Source organism: Temnothorax longispinosus, chromosome 4 (genome assembly GCF_030848805.1).
Source record: "Temnothorax longispinosus isolate EJ_2023e chromosome 4, Tlon_JGU_v1, whole genome shotgun sequence".
NCBI classification, from domain to species: Eukaryota; Metazoa; Arthropoda; class Insecta; order Hymenoptera; family Formicidae; genus Temnothorax; species Temnothorax longispinosus.
This window is the reverse complement of record NC_092361.1, coordinates 8,514,105-8,528,092: the sequence shown is the minus strand read 5'-3', so window position 1 is coordinate 8,528,092 and position 13,988 is coordinate 8,514,105. Positions and strand designations below refer to the sequence as shown.

Below are 13,988 nucleotides of genomic sequence, written 5' to 3'. Positions count from 1 at the left end.
CTATTTTACAAAATATAAAAAAGCGATTTCCAATTCATGAAACTCATATGTTCGCGGAGCACTTCTGGATCCGACTCTTCAAAGTGTTAGAGGTACATTGCTGAATATCTCGCAAACAAGCAGCAATCTCCTAAGGAATTTTCAATATATATGATCCACAAAATGATGATTCCCCTGAATATAAAAAATGAGCAGATTAGATTATTTTTGACATTGTTTTTATATAAAATAAGAAATATAATTAAATATATTTTTTAATAATATATCCATATTCGGTTCCATTTGATTATATGCTATATAGAATTAATTTATACTTTGAATACAATTAAAAAATTATTGTATATGAATTTTGACCATTAAGCTATATATAACTTTTAATAGGGTAGACCGGGGCACGTTGTCACACATTTTTTTCAATATTTTTTGTATTTTTTACATTCAATATTTAAGAGTACTTTGATATGCCAAAATTTCGAGTAAACCCTCAGCTTCAATTGGACAGTATCGAATTTTGTGTGATTGTTACTCTACAGTTGTTACATAACAATAAATAACAACAGGTCGCTTGTGACAACGTGCCCCGTGACCGGGGCACGTTGTCACATCAAATGTAATTGCATGCAAAATGTAATCCAAACTGTATACAATGTAAATATCAATATATTATAGTGCGCTGCAATGTAAAAAAGTAAAATCCTTCACAGAAACATTTATTTTATTTCAAAAAAGTACAAAAAGCACGAAGTTTTCGTCTTAATCTAAATGGGAAAGAATTCCACTCGAATGCGCAACTTATTAATAAACATTTTTTTTTTTATAATCATGTCGGTGATTAAACATAAAATATTTTTATTCGTTATCGTCATCCGAAGATTCGCAATAGATTCCCATCAAATTCGTGACAACGTGCCTCGAGGGCATTTTATACAGCCTCATGTCCGACACGTTTGAGATATTCGTAAGGTTAGGTACTGCACGCGATAGGTAAAAGTACATACTTTAAAATAATATAAAGGTCTATTCTGAAAAAACATAAGCTTCATGTCCAGTACGTTGAATATTAGACAATAAAATTTTACTTACGGTCGCAAAAAACTTTCAAGTTGATTTTACGTCAACACGGCTGGCGCAATCTCAAGACTGTAAACACACCAAAGATGGGCATACACTAACACGTTTTGGGAATGACGGGTGCTCCCCTCCGGTTATTAGTTTTTTAAATAAAGCAAAAGTGACAACGTGCCCCGCGTGACAACGTGCCCCGGTCTACCCTATAGTTTTTGTAAACTATATATCTAAGCAATACCTTAGTCTAGGTAATTTACAGTATTTAGATTTACAAAATCTAGGCTTAATATTGTTGTTGTAATTAGATCGCTTGGAACGATACGCGAGATGCGTAGAGATGGACAGGACACTTATTGTGCAAGTTCTTTATACTATAGGAAGTCTTTATTCAATTCACAAGAACACACAATACGTCTTGACTCCACGATGGTCAAGGCTCTTATGCACCACTGATGCCCGCACGCACGCGTGGCGCGCCAAGTCGCGCCGCCAGCCGGGAGCTGCCCTCTAGAAGGGCGGGAACTTATTGCTCGTTCAAAGTCCTCTCACAATACTCCCTCCCTTTGTGCGAGCGATCCACGGGTCCTCTCTAAGTTTCCTCTTTATCTGAAACATAACAAGAATTAGTTATCGAATAAAATTAATCTCTAACTTTGTTTAAACTCTATATTCATTATTTTATCTCTCAGATACGCAAATGCTTCTAGAGGTAAAGGTCATAATGTCTGCCAAATTCTCTTTGGTCTTAATCCATTCGACTTTTACCTTCCCTTAATCAACACACTACTTGATAAAATCTCCATGAGTGTCATCCATATGTTTTCTGTTTCCAGTTTCTTCTCTTTCTTCTAAGTTTTTCTTTATTTCCTCTAAGTCGTCATCAAACATTTTAAGTTTGTGACTTCTATCCTTCTTAGTGCAGTTTCTTGCTGCTCTGTTGTCACGACTCTATAAATTTTCTCGTGCTTGGATACCAGAGTTTATAGTATATATCCAATGTCAGTATATCCCACCAACACACCAACAAGCTGTCTTGTTGAATTTCGTAGGCTTTGGTACTCTTGCATATCCAATGCATCCGAATTTCTTTATTTGTTCAAAATGACAACTTGTTTTTGATGAAAACTTCTTCATCGGGATCTCGTACTCTAAAGTCTTATGTGGAGATCTGTTGTACGCATGCACAGCAGCGTCAACTGCCAACTCCCACATACTCTTTGGTAATCCCGAGTCGAACATATATGTTCTTACTTTCTCTTGCAACGTTCTGTTGAACCTTTCTGCAACTTCATGGTGTTCTGGAGTGTACGGTGGTGCAAATATGGCTTCTATCTTTTCTCTTTTAATACCTCTTTAAAAGCACCTCCCGTAAATTCCTTGTCTTGATCTGACTTTACATAGCATAGCTTTTCTTCTTTTCCTAGTAGATTTCTGGCAAATATTAGATATTTCTCTAGAGCCTCTCCCGATTCATCTTTTGTCTTCAGAGAGTAGGCTTTTGCTAATCTAGAATAGTCGTCTATAAAAGTGATTATAAACCTCTTTTTTCCTGGATAGGATGTATGTTTTATTGGACCCATGATGTCCGTATGTATTACCTGTAGTGGTCCCTGTGCTCTATTTCTGTTTTCTTTAAACGGCAGTTTTGCCATCTTTGCCATTATACATACTTCACACTCTAATATGAAGTTATCAAACTTAACTGTCTCTAATCTCTTTTCTACTTTTTGTAGCTGTCTTAGATAGTTTAACAACTCATGATCTAACCTAACATGCCATAGCATCTCCTCATTTATTTTCTCTAATTTCTTTACTTTTTCAATTACTGAGCTTTCACACATTTTTTCTATATTCTCTATTGTCTGTATATCCTCCAACTTAATGACTTGCTCGAGTTCAGCATTGTTGTGTTCTATATTTTCGTTAACATTTGTGAGCTCTCCTTCATTCTCCCTCCCAATCGCAGAACCAACATCCTTCTCATCTAATTCTCCCTCCGAAATGGATAATTCATTGCTCTGAATGTTTGTTTGCGATTGTTCAGGAAGCTCACTGTGTGGAACAATTTCTGCTTTACATCTGTAAATTCCTTTAAAAACTATTTTATTTGTCAGTTTATTGTAAACTTTAAACACTTTATCATCTAAATAAATACTGAACCCTGCATCAGCCAACTTTCTTAAATTTTTGGATACTTTCTTTGCTGCAATTACATTTGTTAATTTAATGACTCTCTTTTCTTTTTCATTCGTTATTAGCGAAAGATCTCCTTTACCATCTATTGAAATGTTTGCAAGCTCATTTTTATATTCGCGCATTTAATAACTCTATCTTTACATTTTTCAAAATTTGACAGAATAAAATTCTTATTCACAATATGATCCGTAGCACCCGAATCTGCAGTAAAATTGACTACCTCTTTTGAACTATCTCTATCTTCTATTAATTTAACCATGTACAATTTACCTTCTTCTGATTCTCCTTCATTTGCTGTTTTCGTTGATATAGGTTTCTCAGCTGGTTGTATCTTGGTTATTTTTCCTTTGTTATCTACTCTTTTTGTGCCTTTTTGCACAAATCTACCCTTTTTCTTTATATTTTTATTAACGGTTTTATTTAAATACCTTTTTCCTCTAGCTCTGTTCGCCTGGGCTTCGGCACTCGGACAATTATCACCCTTGTGACCTCGTACCTCCTGGCAGTAGTAACAAAACCAGGCACCAGATTCTATTAGTGGACAGTCCTTCGCCATATGACCCATTCGGTTGCATCTGTAGCACTTTATTTCATCTGCGGTGGCCCTCTGCACTCTTATTTCGGGTTTCTCTGTTTTCTCTAATTTCTCGCTCTTCTTCTCTGCCTCTAACTGCATCATAAAAGACTTTATTTCATCTATTGTCATTTCTTTAAGATTCGATTGTCTTTAATCAAATCTACATTTTTCAGCTCTGGTACATTAATTGACACAGCCTGATAAAATGCAGATCTAATTTCTTGTTCTGTGAGAGGTACCGCATCTTCACATGATTCATATTCTCTAATTATCGAATCAAAGCGTTCGCAAAAATCACTTACTTTTTCGTCTTTTTTTATTTTAATTTGATAGAGTCTAGCTCGTACCGATACATGAGTAACGTTTACTTTACTCTTTTTATATCCTCTTAATTTCTTCAAAATTTCTTTCGGATCTTTTTCGTGTAGAATCCTTTTATGATAGTTTTCATCTAAATGATTGATTATTATATCTCTAACTAGACTTTTTCTCTTAGCAACTTTTAATTCGGAGAGATTTTCTGGACTTTCAATGTTTGAATCTATTACATCTAATAAATCATTGTTCGTTAATTCAGATTTCAAATAATCTATCCAAAGATCAAAATTGTATTTTTGCGTCAGCTTGTATTCTCTTCTAATATGCAACCTTTGATTGTTTAGTTCTGCCTCTATAGTGCTTTTAATTGTCTCTAAACTTCTATCTTTTCCGGCGGAACAGACTCTTGCTTCATCTAATTTTTTCTTTCTAGATTCTACTTCTAATTCTTTAACCGTTGTTATATCATTCTGTACTGAACTTTGCGTATTTTTATTATTTACCTCTAAACGTCTAAGTTTAACTTTTTCTTTTTCTAAGTTTAAACGGGAGACTTCCACCATATTCTCCATCATCTCGGCGGCCTTCGTCATTATTTTGTCCAGCATTTGCATCGAATTATCCATTTTTGCGATCAATTTTTCTTGCTTTTCATATAATATTTTGGTTCCAATTGGCAGTACTGGACGGTTCTTTTCCCACGCTTTGGTCACATCTATATTCTCTCTGACTTTAGGCAAGTTCTTTTTCGGGATTGCACCTCTTCTTTCCGTCTCCTCCTTTTTATCTTTTGCTTCTCTATCTTTTCTTACTGTCTCCTCGCTTTTTCTCTTTCTCTTTCTATTACCGTGATAATGCTGCTATCGCTGTCGTAGTCGACCAGCGCATCTTGGCCTTCTTCCTCTACCGAAAGATTTTCTGTCTCTTTTTCCATCTATATCGGGATTTAAATATCAATTGAACATTAGCATTCCTCTTTTGACAAGATAAACCAACATTCTTATTGACATATAATAATTTAATTTCTATCACCAAATTTCTTTCAGCGATAAAATAAAAACACAATGCTTATCAGGCTATATAGAACGCACTGCAATTCACAACAGCCCCAAAGCGAGAAACCACGCGCCTCTGCAGGGCTATCCGTACGCGCACACCACTCTCCGTTGCGATCCCCAGCACTGCTGAAAAGATCTATGGGAGCTCGGGTTGATCACGCACGCGCACGGGGCCCATACAAATTTACGCGGCCTCCCTGTACAGTAATCATGCTACACCGCACAGCTAGTCATGCTCAATTACCGACCCGATACATATCGATTTCAAAAAAATAAACTCATAGAGTCATATAGTTTTTATACATACGCATACACATACATGTATCGCAATCTAGCCATCTAGCATACGCATACATTTACATGTATCGTAATCTAGCCATCTAGCATCGATGCCATGTTGTTAGTCGAAATCGATTATGTGTTTGTGCGCGCCCAGCAACAAGTTCTGCGCGCCAAAGACAATGACTCTCGCCGTCTACGATCGGACTTCCGCGCGCCAAAAACAATGACTCTCGCCGTCTACGATCGGACTTCCGCGCGCCAAAAACAATGACTCTTGCCGTTCACGCTCGGACTTGCACGCGCACGTCGCCGACTTGCCACCAAGCGGCATCTTTCTATCTCTTTCTATTGTACATATTCTCTTTTAATTTTCATCTTTCTCTACTTCTATCAAGAGGCAAAAAGAGTTTGTCTCCTTCTAACTTCTAACAGCGTTTCTTGAACGTTCTTATTAGCTGGGAATCTCTACTTCTATATTATACTTTATCTCTATCTTTCAAAAAGGCAGAAATCTGCCTTCTTCTATCCTCTTCTAACAGTATATATCGAACGTTCTTATTAGCTGGTATTTCTCTCGTCAGGATCGAGAATTGTCATTTACTTACCCTCTAATCTTCTAATGCTCTCTTTTCTTTTTGATGTCCTTCTCCGGCGTCTCACGAACTTTTCGTCCACTTATTCACGCGTCTTACAGGTCTTCCGCAGGACAAGCGTGCCCTGGGCCCATAACCTGTTGTAATTAGATCGCTTGGAACGATACGCGAGATGCGTAGAGATGGACAGGACACTTATTGTACAAGTTCTTTATACTATAGGAACTCTTTATTCAATTCACAAGAACACACAATACGTCTTGACTCCACAATGGTCAAGGCTCTTATGCACCACTGATGCCCGCACGCACGCGTGGCGCACCAAGTCGCGCCGCCAGCCGGGAGCTGCCCTCTAGAAGGGCGGGAACTTATTGCTCGTTCAAAGTCCTCTCACAATAATTGTAATTAAGCCTAGTATATATAAGTCTTACATAGTTTATATTGCTTCCTCATAGAGGAAGCTTTGTTTTCGTAAATTCGTATATGAACCTTTGATTGCGTATAAAGTTGGCTCTAATCAACCAAATTTAAAAGATTTATATATAAAATAGGGATAGAAGAAACCAAAGAAAAGATTGTTTTTTGAGTTTTTAATGTCAATATGTTCAGAGTGTTTTAAAACGTCGAAATATTTGCAACAGCTTCTATATTAATCACCAAATATAAGATTATTATTTTTATGATATATATAAGTTAAATTCTCATGTTTAGTTTTACTTTTTCATAATAGCAGATTATTTTAATAAGTCATGTGAGCTTCTTGGAGTTAAAAAATTACGATTGGAGTTGGCTGCGAAACATACAATAAGCATTATTCCTCCTGGAGATCCTATTCTTGTCGAAGTTATAAAAAGTTAAAAAGTATTTACATATGTCAGAATCTATTATCGAAGATTCTCTACAATGGTGGAATAAATTAAATGAAGTTGTCACTGCCGAATTTGTACAAATTGGTATGCTGCATTTATGCCATACCGCGATTACAAGTTCAGCATCTGAATGCGCGTTTTCTTCTGCAGGTTTGCTTATCACAGCAAAACGTTTTTCGTTAAAACCATCAAAATCTAATAAAATATTATTTATATACGGTAATTTCAAATTAGTAAAAGATATGTATTTAAAGTCAGTAAAATAAGTTTTACATTAAGTATATTATTCATATTATTTATACAACTAATGTGAAGAAATATTTAAAAAGTAAGAGAGAAAGAAGTCTGATATCTGATGATTATATGCAGTAAATTACATTTTATTTTTGTTACGTATGATGGTCAGGAATAACATTTTAAGATAAATTTTATTTTTTTTTGTGAAAGAAAAGATATTAGTAATGCTAATGAAATGATCGTATTTTGAAAACAAGTGCTGAGTATTTATTGTTTGCTATTTTTGTTCATTATTCCGATAAATTATCACTCGCTAATTCCGCCGCCGCTGAAAAAGAATTATTATATAAATATATATATATATATCTGTTTCTATATAATCCATATTTGTAACTTCGTAATTAATACGATATTTACAATACGTGTGCACACGCAAAGCTTTTTCTTCAAATAAATAATCACAACAATTCACTACCATTCACTATTGCGCTGTTCATAGAGCCTGTAAACGCTAACGCTATTAATGCACTACCTCGGAAGGAAGAGCGTTGGTAGCGAGCAGTTATGACGTATAACACTACCAGTAATGACGTCACGACAGCGTTTGGTAGCGCTATCATAGAGCTCCGCGAACAGCCAGTAGCGCTAGGTAGCGCTAATAGCGTCTCCCCGAACGCACCCACGGTGTATTTGAACGTGTTAAAAATGTGGGCGCGCCGCGCCCTTGTCTTCGCCCGACTGATGATCGGTCGGGCGGCATCCGGCGGTTGTTAGCCGGGACGATGCTTTGGCGAATCGGGGTGCATCGTTACACGTTAAAGTTAATGTTGGTTTGTTATGTAAAAAATTAAAAAAAAAAAACAGCGTGCATATTGGCCAAGAGTGGATTTTTATACATTGTTACATTTACAAAGTTCAACTTTAATCAAAACAAATATTTCAAGGTCTGCAAATTAAAAAAAAAACGGAGAATTTTTTTAACTTTTTATGTTTATAAAGATTTACGTCATTGCATTTGGTAATTTTTATGTTTTTAGACATTTTATTTACATATTATTCACAATTGAAATTGATTATACATATATCAGTGAATAACGACAGAATGATTGACATATATCTCGATATTTTATAAGAAAAGATTAAGTTTACAATAAATAACGTCGCCCATCGATTTGCCAACTCGAGATTCGGAGAGTCACAAGATCTGAAATATGTGCCGGCATAGCCGGCACTGGCATAGCGACATCATAGCACAAGAGAGAAGGAGACAACGATCGTGTTCTGTCCTTCTTTGCGCCGAGCGTACACGGACAGAGGAGCTTGCATTAGTGTGCGTGGCTATGCCCTTGCGCAGCCTTGCCGGCGCATCCCCTCCACACGTTGTAGCATGCTGGTCGGTCTGCACAGCGGCATCACTGGTCTGGACGCATCTAGGAGACTCTATAGGAACATCTACAAATGGTATATCCCGACAAAATTATCGTTCATATTATATAGTCTTTGATCCTAATTTTTGTTCGGCATTGATAGATTTTTGCAATTATTAGGCATCGATCGTAAAAGAGATTCCACACACAAAACAACCTCACTACAATAACGGCGGTTAACGGAGATTGCAATAATCAATTACGTAAAAAACTTTGGTTCATTTAATCGAATCGTGTGAGAGTGAAAAAGGTGAAAATTATTAAAAATATTTTATCGTCAATTGCGTATTTTCGTAGTCGCGTCGATTCTTGCGACGAACACACGCTTTGTGAAACGATGGAAGGAATTCACCCTAGTTCTTTGTTTCATCGACCGCTTATTTGTCACTAAGATGGTCTGGCGACAAAGGATCTTACATCTATACGGGTTTCATGGGCGCATAAGTGTCATGCAGCGAAGGAAACGACCGATTCTGCGTGTAGATTGACGAATAATTGACTTTATACTTCTGACTTCAATATGACTGTCCAATTACTTGGGTGAGACCGTATTAATGAAAATTGTTGCGTTGGATCGAATTGATTCGTTTTAATGCGATATATTCTGCGTTTTTTTAAATAATTTTTTTTATTGTTCTGAAGAAGGCCAAGTAAGGTACGAAACGTAAACAAGTTTGTATACTATTATTGAATGTATTAAATATTTTTCTAACATCTGGTAATAGCTCGAAATTGGCCGTTTGTAAATTATTTACATATTTAATATTTAACTTCCGATTGTGAGAAAGGGAACATATTAAAAGGGAAATATTAAAATTTATTTATAGGTTTTTTTGGGTTTTTGTCTTTGTGTAACTTATTACACCATAGTATGGCATTTACCAATTTAGACCAAACGTATTTATTCTGTATATTGCAATACAATAATAAAAAAGTATAGATTAAACTGGAAAAGCCTTGCTTGTACCAAGATTTTGTTCAAGAAAGTTCTTTTCTCCTGTAATTTTTTCTTACTTTTATTTTAATAATATATAATTTAGATAATAAAACTTTTATTTATCTACCTAATTTAGTAAAATTGTATATTACTTTGTAGCTAAAACAACGTTTTCATTGTTAAATAACGTGAATTTTAGTTTTACTGACATAAATGATGCCAGACTTAATGCTGATTTTTTAACGGAGTTCGTTCAATCGAATCCACGAGGAGTTATATTAAAGATCAAACATAACATTATTGATACACGTAAGAATTTTAAACATTTTATTTTTAATTTTTTAAATATTAATATTTATTTCGATTTATGTATTAAAATTATTTTAATATACATTTTTTTAGCTGATTCTCAATTGTCAACGTCTCAGTCTCGGTCAACACCGATTTTATTAAATTTGGATATATCAAACACGGTTAAGGAATATAATGAACAATATGAAGATGAAGCAGTAAATACATCAAAACTTGAAGAACATCCATGTCCTTAAAAAAAAAACTGAAATTACACACTGAGAGCGACATAATATCAAAAGAGGTTTGTTCAGATTATTATTTTTACTAATTTTTACTACTAATATTTTTGATATCCTTTACCTATTTTCCTTCTTTTTAGAGCTTATATAAAGTAATAAAGAGTTCTTTATTTGGAGAAGATATTCTTGAAAGTTACGAGAGTAATAAATATTTACCTGTAAAATATAGAAAATTATTAGTAAAATTAGTAATTCAAAATTTATTAGAGTACAAAGAAAAAGTTGGTAGACATATCTTGTCTTCTGAAAAATGTAAATATGCTCAAGCAATTATTGAAGTTTTTCCAAATTTAAAAAATTCAACGGGAAATTTGGGTTATGTGAGTGTATTCTGTATATTATTTTTACATTAATACTAATTATTTTATGTTACTATTAATTACTGTTAATGCATGTCACAATACTTTAATATTATGCTGATATATAATGTCCTATTTTAAATGACAACCTCAAATATATCTTGAAAATACATTAAAAAAAAATTTTTTTCATATAAAAATTGGACGGTTTAAAGGGGTCAACATGGGCCCCAGATCCAAAATCTAATAAGAACATCTTTGTTTTTCTTAAATTTTGGCATTCTTTAAATCTTCCAATTTTTATCTGAATTTTTAAATGTATTGTTCAAGAGATATTTGAGATTGCCATTTAAAATAAAACACCCTGCACACACACATACACTCATATATATATCCGTTGTGTCAATACCCTGTAGTTTGAACTAGTCAAAGCTAGTTTTTATCAAAGATCTTTCGTCGATGAAGTTTCATAAATAAAACGTAATTTTTGATACACAGGAATAATATGCGTGAGCAGCAGAGCCTTTCCCCCTGCACTCCCATCCCGAAAAAAACTAACCCTAACCCAAACCACATTTCAGTTTCAAGTCAGAAATAGGTTTGGGTTGAAAACTAGTTTTGACTTGTTAAAATGGATATCGACAAAATTCGGGTTTTAATGGTAATATATATAAACATATTAATAAACTGTTTGTTAATGTGTTAATTTGTAGGAGCATTTTTATGATCCGAAAATTGGAACAGGATATATCGCTTCGCGATTATCTAATGTACTAATGCCCGTTCTAGACTGGAGGATGAGCCGACTCTCGGCTCATCCGAGTGAGTGGTGTAGACGGATAAAAGTCATACTAAAGACTCCTGAAGTTAGCTTTCAATCGTACCAATTGAAAGTGTTTGAAGTATAATATTTACAAATGGAATCCAAAAATAAGAAACTGTCAACGAGAGAAATAGTAAAAGCAAGAAAAAAAAAAGATTTTGGTATGTAAAAAAACTACTTTTTTTCTTGTTCTACAGAGTCAGCATTATCAATAAAATGTGTACATTTTTTATGTGTTTAGGAAATAAAAACAAGATGTGTTTCATTTGACGAAAAAGAAATTTTTAATTTAATATCAATATATTTTTTGCCAGCAATACAAAATGAGGTTAAAAAAAGTAAAAGGCATTCATTGATATACGAAAAAATCGCTACTCTCCATAACATGTCAGAAGAGTATTGCAGAAATGCAAAAGATATTCAAACTAAAATAAAAAAATTAAGATCTGAATATATAAAAAAGAAACCCAAATCAGGTAATAAATCAGCTGTACTACTTATTAAATTCATTTATAATATTTATATAATAATTTATATAATATTTATAATATTTATTTACTATAACTGTTTAATGTTATTATGTATAGGAGGTACACCACCTGATGATTTTCCATTTTATGATGTTTTACATAAGCTGTGGAGTGAAAAAGATATATTTAATGATGAACTTCTTGACGATTCAATGGTTGATGATAATTCTGATGGTATATTAATAATAATTTTTTAAGGATTTTTACCTTGTGTAATAATTTTTCTGTATTACAATAAATAAGGATGACATTATTTCTAATAAAACACAATATTTCAGATAACAGCAGCAATGAAGATCCTGAAGGTGAAGAATTATTAAAAGATGTAGAATTTGATTACTCGCCTGAAAATAATAGCGGACATTCTAGGTATAATGATCTTTTTTGAAATTGTGAGTACATTCGTTTACGCATTGGCTGCCGCAGATGTTGTTCATTTATCCTTGTTTAACATTCGGTGACACCAAATGTTAAACAACAATAAATGAACGACATCTGTGGCAGCCAATGCGTAAACAAATGTACCCTGTATGACAAATACGTTGACTGAAATTTATATTGATTTTAATTTCATACATTCTTTTCATGTTCTATGTGCTTAAAGAGGAGACACAAATCAAAATCAAAATCCTACAAAAAGTAATGAGAAAATTCGTCAACTCAAAGTAAAAAGAATGTAAGTTTCTTTAAATGTTTATTAAAAATTTTTTATAAATAATGTAACATGATATCAAAACTAAAAAAATTCTCAATTTTATTAATAATTGTTGTAATGTATGTTTAAACTATACATTAAATTTTTTATTACTATTATAAGTTTTGTAGACTACTTTTGCCTTTTTAAATTTTATTTATAACATCTCACAACTAAAATAATTTTTTCTAAATATTTAATGAATTTATTATTTACTAATTATATTATATTATTGAATTATGTGATTGAATTATTATTTATTAATATATTAATTAATATGCAATAAATACGTAATTGATTTTGATATTAAACATGCTTAACCCTTAGCTGGCACTGTGAGGTATTAAACCAGTCTAGTTCAGCTCTAATTTAAGCCCCTTGACTTTTCGTTTTCTTTTACGTTCTCCAATTTTTTTTATACTTAATATTACATTTTATTAAAATAACCTATGACATTTGTTAAAACAACATTCAAAGACTATCTTGAAACTTTTTTAAGTAAAAAAAATCAATAGTTTCCTCGCAGCAAGCATTTTAGTGGTGGGGTCTGAAATGGCCCCAGTGTGCCAGTTATGTAATTCTGGTGAAGTGTGCCAGTTAAGGGGATCCTATAGTGGCGGTAGTTACCGACATTTTTTCATTTTAAGGAATTTTTGAATTGGCTTTACAGAATTGCAAGTTTTTGGTCTAGAATTAAAGTATGCACAAAAATCTACATCGCGTTGTACGATTTCATATCGGGAACAAAAAAAAATTAAAAATTTTACTAATTTGGGCACATACAACTGTCATCTGACGACAATAACAAAATTACTGCAGTTTATATATATATAATGACACCAAGGCGACGTAGGGACAACATGTAGGAACAATATCGTGTAAATAAAACTAAGATTCAACGTTTAGAAAAAAAGATTCCGTAAAATGAAGTTTTATTAAGCAAAAGCACATTTAGGTTGACAGGATAAGCAGTATTGCGTGTAGCAAGAGATGGCGCAGCAATCGAACAAAGACAGATGCCTCTGGTTAGACAAGGACAGACATAGATATATAACATAGAAAACAGGATTAGAAATGTTGACATTACCGACGTCGAGGAAGTTCGGCCTTCGTTATAGGATCCCCTTAAGAGTTAATGATTTATATTATATTAGTGTTATCAGATATATTATTTCGAAATATATTATTGTTCCAAATAACCGAATCTCAAAGAATTGTACATAAAGTAGGGGTTGAATTTCCCGGGAAGTGCTATCAAGTATATAGTTTGTCGTTACCGATCTTTTTGGAAATCGGTTACGAAATTTTTCCAGAAGGAGAAAGAGAGGGAGAGAGTGAAAGGAAGAAAGAAATTTTTTTAGAAAGGGAGAGAGAGGGAGAGGAAGAGAGAGGGAGAGGAGAGAGAGAGGGGGGAAGCGAGGTGGGAGAATCTGTACGAGAGTGGGCGAACATAGCGAGAGGGAAGAAGAGAAGAGAGAAGGAGAGGT

At 33.7% G+C, this 13,988-nt stretch overlaps 1 protein-coding gene and 1 pseudogene across 1 annotated transcript in view; one reads left to right on the top strand and one right to left on the bottom strand.

Moving 5' to 3' along the window:
- Window positions 1–1,657: 1,657 nt before the first annotated feature.
- LOC139811521 (uncharacterized) lies at window positions 1,658–5,189 on the bottom strand (annotated as a pseudogene).
- Window positions 5,190–11,547: 6,358 nt separating this feature from the next.
- Window positions 11,548–13,988, top strand: part of LOC139811651 (uncharacterized) — a 5,128-nt gene continuing 2,687 nt past the window's right edge. The window contains exons 1-4 of the mRNA XM_071775974.1: window positions 11,548–11,753; window positions 11,865–11,981; window positions 12,086–12,176; window positions 12,412–12,483. Coding sequence (XP_071632075.1) covers window positions 11,663–11,753; window positions 11,865–11,981; window positions 12,086–12,176; window positions 12,412–12,483 — 371 coding nt within the window. The 5' untranslated portion in view covers window positions 11,548–11,662. The remainder of the gene's footprint in view (window positions 11,754–11,864; window positions 11,982–12,085; window positions 12,177–12,411; window positions 12,484–13,988) is intronic.